This window comes from Gossypium hirsutum, chromosome D09, assembly GCF_007990345.1.
Source record: "Gossypium hirsutum isolate 1008001.06 chromosome D09, Gossypium_hirsutum_v2.1, whole genome shotgun sequence".
Lineage (NCBI taxonomy): Eukaryota > Viridiplantae > Streptophyta > Magnoliopsida > Malvales > Malvaceae > Gossypium > Gossypium hirsutum.
In genome coordinates this window covers 45573509-45584453 of record NC_053445.1, presented here as the reverse complement: position 1 = coordinate 45584453, position 10945 = coordinate 45573509, and the positions used below count along the sequence as shown (strand labels likewise).

The window sequence follows — 10945 nt, the reverse complement described above, 5'->3', positions numbered from 1 at the left end:
TAAAACCAAGCCGATCATTGCCGGGAAGAATTGAATCCTCCAAAGAGGGGAAAATAAAAGCAAAAAAGTGAAGAATCAAGGTCTCTGTTTGGGAAAAACCAGGGACCAGTTGTGATAAGGAGGGGCCCTAAAAGTAAGATTAGGAAAAAGGATGTTGTGGAGTGAAAATTAAGGCAAATAGAGCAAAGAAAAAAAAAGGCATTGAACTGGGACTAAAAGCAAATTCACTATGCTTCCTCATGGATTTTTGAGGCCCACTTTCACTTTCCCGAGTGGACACGACGAGCTTTGGCCATACACGGCTCCCTCGAAACCTGCAATGGAAAATGAAGTTCTCTGCTGAAATGCTGATTTCATATTGGTTCAAGTAGCACTCAGAGACTGCCCATTGGAAACCGTGCTCTCTGTTGAGAGAACATTATATCAGCTTCAAATTAAATCTTGATCAAACATATTATAAAATCCATATATTGTAGCCATTGGTAAGCAAATGAGGGGTAGCTACCAGCCAGCCCTAGCCCTTGGCTTGGGGCTTTATGTTAAGTAGTAGTACTGCCAACATAATAATTCACAACTGTTATAACTTGCATCTTGTCACTTTTTTACCATATTTCTCCACCGTTGAGCTTTTGCAGCAAAACATCTTTATTCTTTACATAAAGGTACCCTGTATGCTGCATATTCCTTTTGGGACCATGCGGGCAACACCACCCCTGCTTTGGCATTGAAATCCATGAAATCCTTCACTTTAAGTTAAACAGAAGATTGCTCTGCATCATCTATGCAATTTCCATTAATACAGGACACTTTGAGCACGCGTGCTTAATATTTCCAGGGAAAAGGAAAAAGGGTCGCCATCTCTATTACCAGATTGTTGGATGAACGAAAATGAGCCATTAATTCATAGAAGTTTGGTGTCTACTTCATTTGGGTCTTTCTTTTTCCATGGAAACCATCTGAATTTTTCATCAGAGTAGAGTTTTCTTTCATCAGCCTTATGGGAGTTCACCTCACCAGTTTTCCAGTCAAGATGCTGTCTGCCTAGTTCATTGAAGCTGGCAAACACGGCTTTGAAAAGATTAGTTTTCATGTATAGTAAAACGAACATGAATGATACCTTGATCATAGAAAACAACAATTTAGAATCAAACTAAGTTAAAAACAAAACTATCCCTTCTCTAATCAAATTATACTAGTAACATAACATCCTTTAGTAACTGTAGAAAAAAAATTGCATTTGAATGTCATGTTCCGAGATGGAAGAACGTTATCGCTCTTAAAAATTGCAATCATTAGACCTAAAAGGAATTTTGATAATATACTTGAAAGACAAGGAAAGGAAGGGAAGTCCTTTACCCAACGTCAATGTCAATAATGAACAAGTATCTTTTTCCTGTTGTTCTGAATGTTGGTTTCTACTGTTGATGCAAGATTGTTATAGGCCACGTTTGCCATGAAATAATTGTCCGTATTCGGGACCCAAAGCTCTGTTTGTCACGAGTTGTCATTTGAAAAATAGTTGATTCTTACAAAATCGCAGTCTCTATTGTGGTATTAATCTAAATATGGATTTTGATACTGGAAGCCCCTCTCAAATAATATAAAAAAGATGCATCTACCGGTTGTTTTATCAACCATTCAATTTTGTGCCATGGGGGGTTATGGCAAAAAAGTTATTAATGGCTTGTTTCCAATGGAAACGAAAATCGGAGGGATCTTCGCGCTTTTCGATGTGATAGGAAGCTTATTCGTATTGTAAACACATTAGCTTCCAATACAAAGGAGACAAATGTAAGTTGAAACAACGAAAATTGTCTGGGAAAACACACTTGCAATGGTGGATTAGGGAACACTGTGTTATGGGATACTAAATGGAAATTCTGCTTCTCTTGGATCTTGAGATTCCCACAGGTCATTGGAACAAATTCATGCGTGGTACAAATGATGCATATCAGCATGCCATATTCTTTTTGTTTCACCCGAGGGAATGGGGAACTCAATATCATGGACAATGAATGATATAATTTCTAGCTATCTAATATTTGTTTCTTCGGTATAGGATTAGTTAAAATCTCGTAAAAAATGAAATAAGATTCATATTTGGCCTGCCAATAGATGTGCCATCGGTTCTGAACCTATTCGTGTTATGCTGATTAGGAAATGGTTGAGAAAAACCAAATTTGGGATTTAGCCCAGTTGGTTCATATAATGAAGCTTAGGATTCGAATGCACTTCTTCATTATCCTCGAGAGAAACTATGTTCACCTTGAGCAGTGTGGAATTTGTATATTTTAGTTACTTGTAAACTGCCTTAAATTACCATTTCGAAGGTAAGTAATTTCATAGAGATATGGGGAGCCCGAGATCTAAGGAAAGTATAATCATCACCACGGGGTGGAACTTGGAAGCATTAACATATGATTTCTATACAGTGAACCCACATATCTTCCCAAGAAAATCTGATCTGTATTTAAGAAACCTAACCTAGTTTTCTACATCAAACTACACTAAGCCTAGGTAAATTGCCAACATATCCTTTGAACCACGTTAACTAGAATTTCTTCATTTACTATCACACAGTTTCGCATTGGTATGTACAAGTAATCTGGCCAATATTGTCCTCCTAGAATCCTGAGTAACCAAATACTTGAAATAGATCCTTTCCTCAGCTGCAAGTTCCACCAACCTTTCCTACAATGGAGAAATATGTATTCTCAATGTTGATCTTTATGATAGTACTGCTTTCAGTTGCAGGGTGTACAACTGCCTTAGTGCGTTGTGGTAATTGTGGCCGCATTCCAGTACCTTACCCTCTCAGCACGGGACCTAATTGTGGAGATCAAGCCTACAAGATTCGGTGCACTGCAGGGGCACTATGGTTTGATGCTCTAAAGGGATCCTACACGATCATATCCATCAACCCCATGACTCAGCGGATGGTTCTCCAGCCCCCAAGTCTTTTGGGTAATAGTTGCATTTCGAGTGATATCAGCACACAAGGAATCCAGCTTGATGATAATCTCCCTTTCAACATCACTAGCAGTAACACCATTTTGTTGCTGAACTGTACCGACGCAATGTTTCACTTGCAAGCACCCATAAATTGTACATCAACAAGCATATGTCATTACTATATAAAGGATAATGCAGCGGCATGCATGAGGAGTCCTATCTGTTGTGTGTTCAAGACTGGCGGTTCACAAACCGCATATGTGGTGAGAATTCATGATAGAGGTTGTCTAGCCTATCAGAGCTTCGTGAATTTTGACACTGCAAATCCTCCAAAGAAATGGCCTCAACCTGGTTTAGAGATCGAGTGGGCATTGCCACTAGAACCGGCTTGCAAGGCACCTATGGATTGCAAGAACTTGTTTCATTCCAAGTGCTTAGCCGATCGAGCAAATGTTGGAACAACCAGGTGCTTGTGCAACAAAGGATTTACCTGGGATCCTGTCAACGGATTATGTCGAAGTAAGTAACCGTTTTCCTTTGATTGTGAAAAAACCATGTTGATTATAGAAAATTATAGCAAAACAGCAAAAGTTTCACCTCTTGAAACCGGCAAAAATTCCATGCGGCCATAAGCATTAAGATACTGTCTTCTATTCATTTAGGTACGAAATGCCGACCAGGGAAACGCTGCAAAAAACAAAAGAAGCAGATAGTGCTCACTGGTGGTATGTGCCGACCTCTTATTTGATGTATGCCTGCCAAGTAGTGATTGTGATGGTGACTGTATGTTTTTTTATTTCTTTTCAGGTATAACGGCTGTACTGGGAGGACTTTCGCTTGGTATAATGATCGGAATTATAGTTTACAAGCAACACCGGCGCATAAAGAAAGAAACGCAGAAGAATATGATCAAGGAAAGGGAAGAGATGTTAAATGCCAGAAACAATGGCAAATCAGCCAGGGTTTTCACTGGCAAAGAAATAAAGAAAGCCACCAATAACTTCTCTGTGTCGAACCTTGTAGGATCTGGAGGTTTTGGTGAGGTCTTCAGGGGCATTCTTGATGACGGAACTGTAACAGCAATCAAACGTGCAAAGGTTGGGAACACCAAAGGAACTGATCAAGTCCTCAATGAGGTCCGAATACTTTGCCAGGTGAACCATAGGTGCCTGGTAAGACTCCTAGGCTGTTGTGTTGAGCTTGAACTGCCTCTCATGGTTTACGAGTTCATCCCCAATGGGACCTTGTTTGATCACCTCCATTGTCATATTTCCGGCAAATATGCTCCCCTCACATGGCGACATCGGCTTCGCATTGCTCACCAGACTGCAGAAGGCCTTGCTTATCTCCACTCAGCAGCAGTTCCACCCATTTACCATCGTGATGTGAAATCAAGCAACATTTTACTTGATGAAAAGCTTGATGCTAAAATTTCCGATTTCGGTTTGTCCCGGCTGGTTGAAAGAACAGAAGGCGGTGATAGTCACATTTATACCTCGGCTCAAGGAACTGTCGGATATCTTGACCCAGAATATTACCGTAGTTTTCAGCTTACTGATAAAAGTGATGTTTATAGCTTCGGGGTTGTTCTTCTTGAGCTCTTGACTTCAAAGAAGGCCATAGATTTTAACAGGGAAGATGAGAACGTGAGTTTGGTGGTTTACATGAAAAATATAATGAATGAAGAGAAACTGATGGATGTTGTAGATCCAGTGATCAAAGAAGGAGCTAAAAAGTTAGAACTTGAAACCATTAAAGCATTGGGGCTATTAGCAGCATCATGTTTGGATGACAAGAGACAACACCGACCTTCCATGAAGGAAGTCGCCGATGAGATTGAATACATTATCAGCCTTGTTGCTGGTGAGGTTTCAGAGAAGTAAATGCCATAATAGCTAGCACCCGCAATCAATTGTTAAAGTAACCCAGAGTTGATTTTCTAACTTATCCTTAAAAGTAAAACATGCAGTTTCAATCATATTTTGCACAACATGAAGATTCTGGTTGAATCCCCACACTTACACTGCATTAAGGACTACAGCAGCAAGACACCATACATTTTTAAGCAGTAAACCACATGCAGTCATTAAACCGAAAGATTTCAAAGAGCATGTTAAAGATTTCAAATCCATAGGTATTCAAGAAATCAAGCTTGATCCAGGATTTCTTTAGGATGATCAACGGGCCCTGGAAGATAGTAAGATTTCTTAGATGAAATCTGAATTTTATACAGACCACCAACTTCATATTTTTCAAGCATACATAGACGAATCTCACTGCATATATCTTGATCAGACATGACAGTATAAAACACCAGGCAAAATGTGATGTCTGTTGGAAGATGTAAGAAAGAGCAAGTTCACATGCCTTTCAATTCAAGACCTTATTTAATATCGCAAAAGACGCAACCGACAATGACAGGGGATCCATCCACAGGAGTTTGACAAGATTGTTTGTTAATGATTGGAAGTTAAGTTGAGAACAAATTTAATTGAAATTGAATACTAAAACAAAAATCCTTAATTTGCAGAGGCAAAACTACTCCAATGCTCCAAAATTGTCAAAAACCAAGGAATGGGAAGCAAAAGAAAAAGAAGCATTTACATGTCAAATACGAGATGCTATTATGTGGGCATATGTTACGAGCATGGGAACCCTCGAATCCTTTAGAAAGAGGCTAAGATCCAGAACATGACATGAGATGACATTGCGACCAAAACCCATGTGATGAACGCCAAAATTATCGATATTTCAAATTGATTGCATGGGAGACGAGTTTGAACCCTGCAGAAGTCCAAGTCTCTAGCATACAGGACTATAACCCCTGCCGACGAACATGCAGCTGCCAGTGATAACATAGCTGTAACCTGCATATTCAAGAAGGGTTAGACAAGTGATATACAATTTTGGCCGAAAGAGTATCAAGAAAAAAAAATGATCGCAAAAATTAAGGTGCATGTAGGAAATACCAATAGAAAACTGAGAAGATTGAATTTTGAAGACTGAAATAACAATTGCTAGCACCATTCTTAAAAAATTAAAGCAAAATGCATTAGAGTTCATAAACAGATTAGGAAGACGCTGGTCCTCCATCCATGTAAGATGTCACTTTATTGTCAATCACAAATGGAGACAGGTCGCCATAGAAACAAGCAATACAGGAAACAGAAAGGCTGTATTTGATAGAATAAGAAGAGGTCTAAAGAGTTATGTAAACCATTTATGGAATCATAAACAGCCTGAACATGAAATAATAATAATAACAATAATAATAATAATAATAATAATAATATGGGGAAAATAAGGGATAACTAATTTGAAAAATGGCAAATACCAAATAGCACTATAGCAGGCAATTTTTGTAAAAAACCTAATTCACATCAATGTTCATACATCCATTTATGGACTAAAGGAGCTTAGAGGGGGTTCTTAGAGAAAAGCTGCATACCCAATCACCTACAACAAATAGGCTCACTAGAACTGGATTCTGAAGATCTCTCTTTCTCCTCAAAGCATAAACATCGAGACATGCAAGACCAAAGCTCCATAGTAGTTGAAGCCCCATAGATGCAATCAAATAGCTGAAACAGAGAACATAAAGAATATCAAAGCTGCACAAAATAACAATTATTGCAGTGCATTTCTTCTCTACTTTAACCATCCTTTCCACCCCATCAAACCTAAACATTTCTCCCTTTCCCAGGAATATATAGAACTATAAGATTCCACACAAGATACGCTTAAATGCTATTTTACATGTCAAAACAGCTGTTTTCAACATTTTCACAACAGAAACCCACACTTCGTGAGACTTCAAAAATGAACAAGAACAAGTTCCAACAGAGTTGCATATTTGAAGGATCAGACATGAAAAACAGAAGACTCATAAAGAGATTATATACTTTTAGTCAACTATTCACTCAAGTTCATTCAAACCTATATTATATTTCTGTCTCAAATGTCATTAACACAAATGAAGGCTGTGTTAAAGGCTGTCACAATATTGTAAACCATCATCACTGCATTATGTATAGTAGAAGAAAAGTTCCATAGAGATCAGTTCATTTTTCCTGCTGTACTGTTAACCCCAACATAATCACTCAGTTTGAAACAAAATTTGCTATTAAGAACAAAAGTACACTTGAAACAACCAACTTTCTATTATTTCCCCAGACACCATTGTTACATCTTCTTATTCAGCTTAAAATAAAATTTCAGAAGAATAGGTAGGCTAAACATTCATGCAAGCAAACTGTAAAATTGAAGGTAGCAAATTCTCATTCATCTCCATTTTTAAGAAAATCACAAAACTGGAATTTGGAATGATACCCTCCAAGGTCAATACTCAAAGCTTCTCAGCCGACATAAGAAACAGAAAGCATAAATACTAGGGTCCAAAATTGATCTAAACTTAAAAACTGAACATACCCAGATTTCAAATCTAGAAACTAAACAACATCCAATAAATTGAAACCAGAACACCCAGAGTAGCAAAAACAGCTGCAGGATTCTTTTAAATATTAGCACTAGAAACAAATTTGCACCAACATTCAAAGAGGTAATAATCCACAAGTCTACAAATCAGCTAAGGTAATTATCTTTCGCCCATAGTTTTTGCCTAATAAAATTATGCTCCCAAGCTGATAAGTAATCCGATTCAAACACATAATTTCACCTAAAATTATGTTGATCATCAAACCTCGGAATACTGATATAACGGCAAAAAATAAAAAGAAGATTAAATTTTCCACATAAACCGAAACAAGGAAAAACAAAAGGAAAAAAGCCCCGTCGAACCTAAAAACGTAAAATTTGAGAGCAGAATCGAAAGTAAGAAAAAGGTAAAAACAGAAAGTACCAGAAAGCGGTGTAGGAAGAGAAATCAGAGGCAGAGACCATGACTGCAATGGAAGCAGCAGCAAATGCACATTGATATATCCTTAGCATTAACCCACTCACCGTTCCTGGACTTCCTATAAACACCTTCATCTTGTTCCTTCAAGCTAAGAGCAGGGCACCCACTATCCCCGAAAATCAAAGGGCCCTCCTTTCACAGGAAAAAGAAGAGAAGAGAAACCCTAGAATCTTAAACCGTTTCTTCCATTAATGACAACCCCAAATCCAGTTCCAAATCAGCTTCTTTTTGGTTCCATATTTTAAGGCAAAAAAATAATAATAACAAATATGGAAATGGGGATTTGAAGACTTGGAGTTTGGACCTTCCCAACTAAAAACTAAAAGCATAGGATTTAAGAAATAGCCAGAAAATTAAGATGAGCTTAGCAGATCATAATTGATGGTTTTGGAAGGAAAAGAAAGAGAGAGAATGCTTTAATTTTTCAGTTGGGTTGAGTTGATGAGAGTGAGTCCAAGTATATATACTCCGTGGATGCCTCCTTTTTTTTTTTCATTTATTTTATAGACAAATGGTTAAGAGACTCTGTTCTAATGCAAAGAAAAATTGGTAAATTTCTTGTTCGATTTAAACACCATTTTATTCCTACAACCTCGACTCGACCACCATGCAAAAGAAAATATTAATTACCAAATCTCAAATTGCTTGCCAGAAAGTTGAAGAAACCAAAAACTAATTAATGCCTTGAGCAGTTTGTGAAATAAATCGTCTGCGCTTTTATGTTTAAAAAACCGATGCAGAGATTTTAATCAACTGTAAGATGCTTTTGGATCAAAACTATTATGATGTCAAAAGCTTCTTCTACAAATCTAAAAGAAGCCACCATAAACTTATAATTGATCGGATGCTCTGTGAGAAACAAACGATGAGAATCAATACCGAGGATCTTATCAGATTGAATAAGATCCGCAAAAATCATAGTTGAAATCCAGAGAATGAAATCTGTAGTTTAGACTTAAGTTCTATTTGATTAAAGAATACAAAAACACAAATTGTAAAGCTAAGATATTACAAGAATATATGTATAAAACATCTAGAACATAATAATTTATCATTTCTTAAAAATAATTGAAATTGAGCTAATAATGATTTTGATCAAGGTGCATACATCCATAATCAATGTTAAATTTTGAAATTTCTGACAAACAAGTAAAGAAAATCATCTGAAGCTTGACATAAATGGTCCTAATAACCCAATACTAAATGGGATGCAATTAAGAAAAGAAGAAAAGTTCAACCCCATAACTTATATTTTCCCGCCCATCAGACACTATTCTTGAGAAAATGGAGGTTGATGAATCAAATTATTGTCTACGCCTTCTTTACTCATTTTTATTACATTTCTTTTACTCTGCAACAAGAATTGAACTACTGAAGGGATGTTACTAGTGTCAACTCAACATGAAACTATGTTAAGTGTCACCTTCATTTTGGAGGGGCACAAAGATGAGGCAGAGGACCACATTGGATTATTTGATAAAGTGCAAGACCCAAATATATCGTTATCCCTTTATAAAATTAAAATCAAAACTGAAATCTAAGCTTGTTTCATACCTATTTCAAAAATTAAATCCCACATTTTATAATTTATAAAAGAAACAAATAATGAACTTTTTTCGAAAAATAGATAATCAACTATTTATGGAAAATGATAATTTTTCTCGGAATTTAATTCAAATTCTTGGTATGTCAAATTTTTTTTTTTGGAATCGAGGTTATTTTGGGAATTACTTTCCCATAAATATGGCAATATGATTCTCATGATAAGATATGAGGTTAGAAAGTTAAAAATATAATAAAAGATAAAATTAATATTATTTTATTTTAGTCCAAATAATTAATCTATTAAATGTAAAAAAATAAAAGTTATTACCTCATTTCCACCCTTATTATTTCAATTGATTCTTACAAAGTAGATTTTTATTTATTTAATAATAAAATTATTTGATATATAAATAAATTTAGTAGATTCTAAATTTCGAATCTCTTTTAATAATTGGAGGAAGAGGAATAAAAGTTTATTGGAATCAAATATAAATTTTTATGTCTATAATACAATGTTTTTTTCACTCGATTAAGAGATTGTTGACTTCAAATTCCAAATCTACATTTCTGTTCGGAATGAACACTTCAAGTGCAAACCATATAGATTACGAGTTAGGACCTATTCAGGTGGGCGGTCGATAATGACGAGTACCATAACAACTTGTCCCCACCTAGTTCAAAAAATAGTTACAAAATGACTCTTTTAGAACTCGACCTCTCGAGGTGAGAGATCACCAAGAGAGAAGCTTATCACGTACGATTTTTACTTTAGATTGTCACATACACTTCACCATGTGTTAAGGAGTGGTACAGTTGTATACAACTGATTGTACCTTCATTCTCGAATACACGAAGCGAACTCACCTCCAAGAAACATGTGTTAACCCTAAAATAGGGTATGTGTTGACATGCATGGGAACCTACTTACGACATCCCATCCATAAACAGTAACCGTGTCATATAAATATAGAATTTAATCTATTTGAAGGACACACTCAAAAACACTCAACAATGTCATAACCAAAATATTTAAATGAAGAACAAAATTAATTATGGTAAATTGATTTTTTACTTTTACATTCAATTCTTAACAATAATATTTATAAATATTAAATTTACAAACATACTTTCGAAGTATATCTGTTTATGTGTTGTTGATCATGCTTTGTAAAAGAATTAATAGTTAAAAATTAACTACTAAATTCCCTAATTCAACTTCTTATTTAGCATAATTGTACTGAATTATGTGTAAAAAATTATAATAATTAATATTAAGCTAATTATAATAACTATAAAATTCCCAAACTCAACTTCTTATTTTGCATAATTGTATTGGATTTAATAATTAATAGTTAAAAATTTATATTGATATTGTTTATTCAATTTTAACTGTTATATTTTAACTCAACAGTTTATCCTTATATAAAAAAAATAAAATGTTTTATATATATATTTACATTTACTTTAAACTAAATTTTATAAAATATCCCATTTTTGAAACCTACATTCTTCCTCATCGGACGGGTGAGAAAA

The 10945-nt window shown here is 35.5% G+C and overlaps 2 protein-coding genes across 2 annotated transcripts; one reads left to right on the top strand and one right to left on the bottom strand.

The window, feature by feature from the left end:
- The first annotated feature begins 2342 nt into the window (after positions 1–2342).
- On the top strand, positions 2343–5260 carry LOC107891076 (wall-associated receptor kinase-like 20). The gene is made up of 3 exons (XM_041100921.1): positions 2343–3471; positions 3615–3677; positions 3760–5260. Exons 1-3 carry the CDS (start codon positions 2697–2699, stop codon positions 4833–4835), a joined length of 1914 nt encoding a protein of 637 aa, XP_040956855.1. The 5' UTR covers positions 2343–2696; the 3' UTR covers positions 4836–5260.
- Positions 5261–5427: 167 nt separating this feature from the next.
- On the bottom strand, positions 5428–9211 carry LOC107891075 (CASP-like protein 5B2). The gene is made up of 3 exons (XM_016815729.2): positions 7811–9211; positions 6401–6533; positions 5428–5819 (listed from the first exon to the last, which is right to left on the bottom strand). Exons 1-3 carry the CDS (start codon positions 7939–7941, stop codon positions 5619–5621), a joined length of 465 nt encoding a protein of 154 aa, XP_016671218.2. The 5' UTR covers positions 7942–9211; the 3' UTR covers positions 5428–5618.
- Between the last annotated feature and the right edge of the window lie 1734 nt (positions 9212–10945).

What these genes read in the sequence shown, in the direction of transcription:
- LOC107891076 (XM_041100921.1), top strand. Translation starts at nt 2,697, where the DNA reads ATGGAGAAATATGTATTCTCAATGTTGATCTTTATGATAGTACTGCTT. An exon ending in TGTCAACGGATTATGTCGAA is followed by an intron (nt 3,472 to 3,614) that starts GTAAGTAACCGT and finishes CTATTCATTTAG; the next exon opens with GTACGAAATGCCGACCAGGG. An exon ending in GCAGATAGTGCTCACTGGTG is followed by an intron (nt 3,678 to 3,759) that starts GTATGTGCCGAC and finishes ATTTCTTTTCAG; the next exon opens with GTATAACGGCTGTACTGGGA.
- LOC107891075 (XM_016815729.2), bottom strand. Translation starts at nt 7,941, where the DNA reads ATGAAGGTGTTTATAGGAAGTCCAGGAACGGTGAGTGGGTTAATGCTA. An exon ending in TCTTCCTACACCGCTTTCTG is followed by an intron (nt 6,534 to 7,810) that starts GTACTTTCTGTT and finishes TCTCTGTTTCAG; the next exon opens with CTATTTGATTGCATCTATGG. An exon ending in TATTTGTTGTAGGTGATTGG is followed by an intron (nt 5,820 to 6,400) that starts GTATGCAGCTTT and finishes TTGAATATGCAG; the next exon opens with GTTACAGCTATGTTATCACT.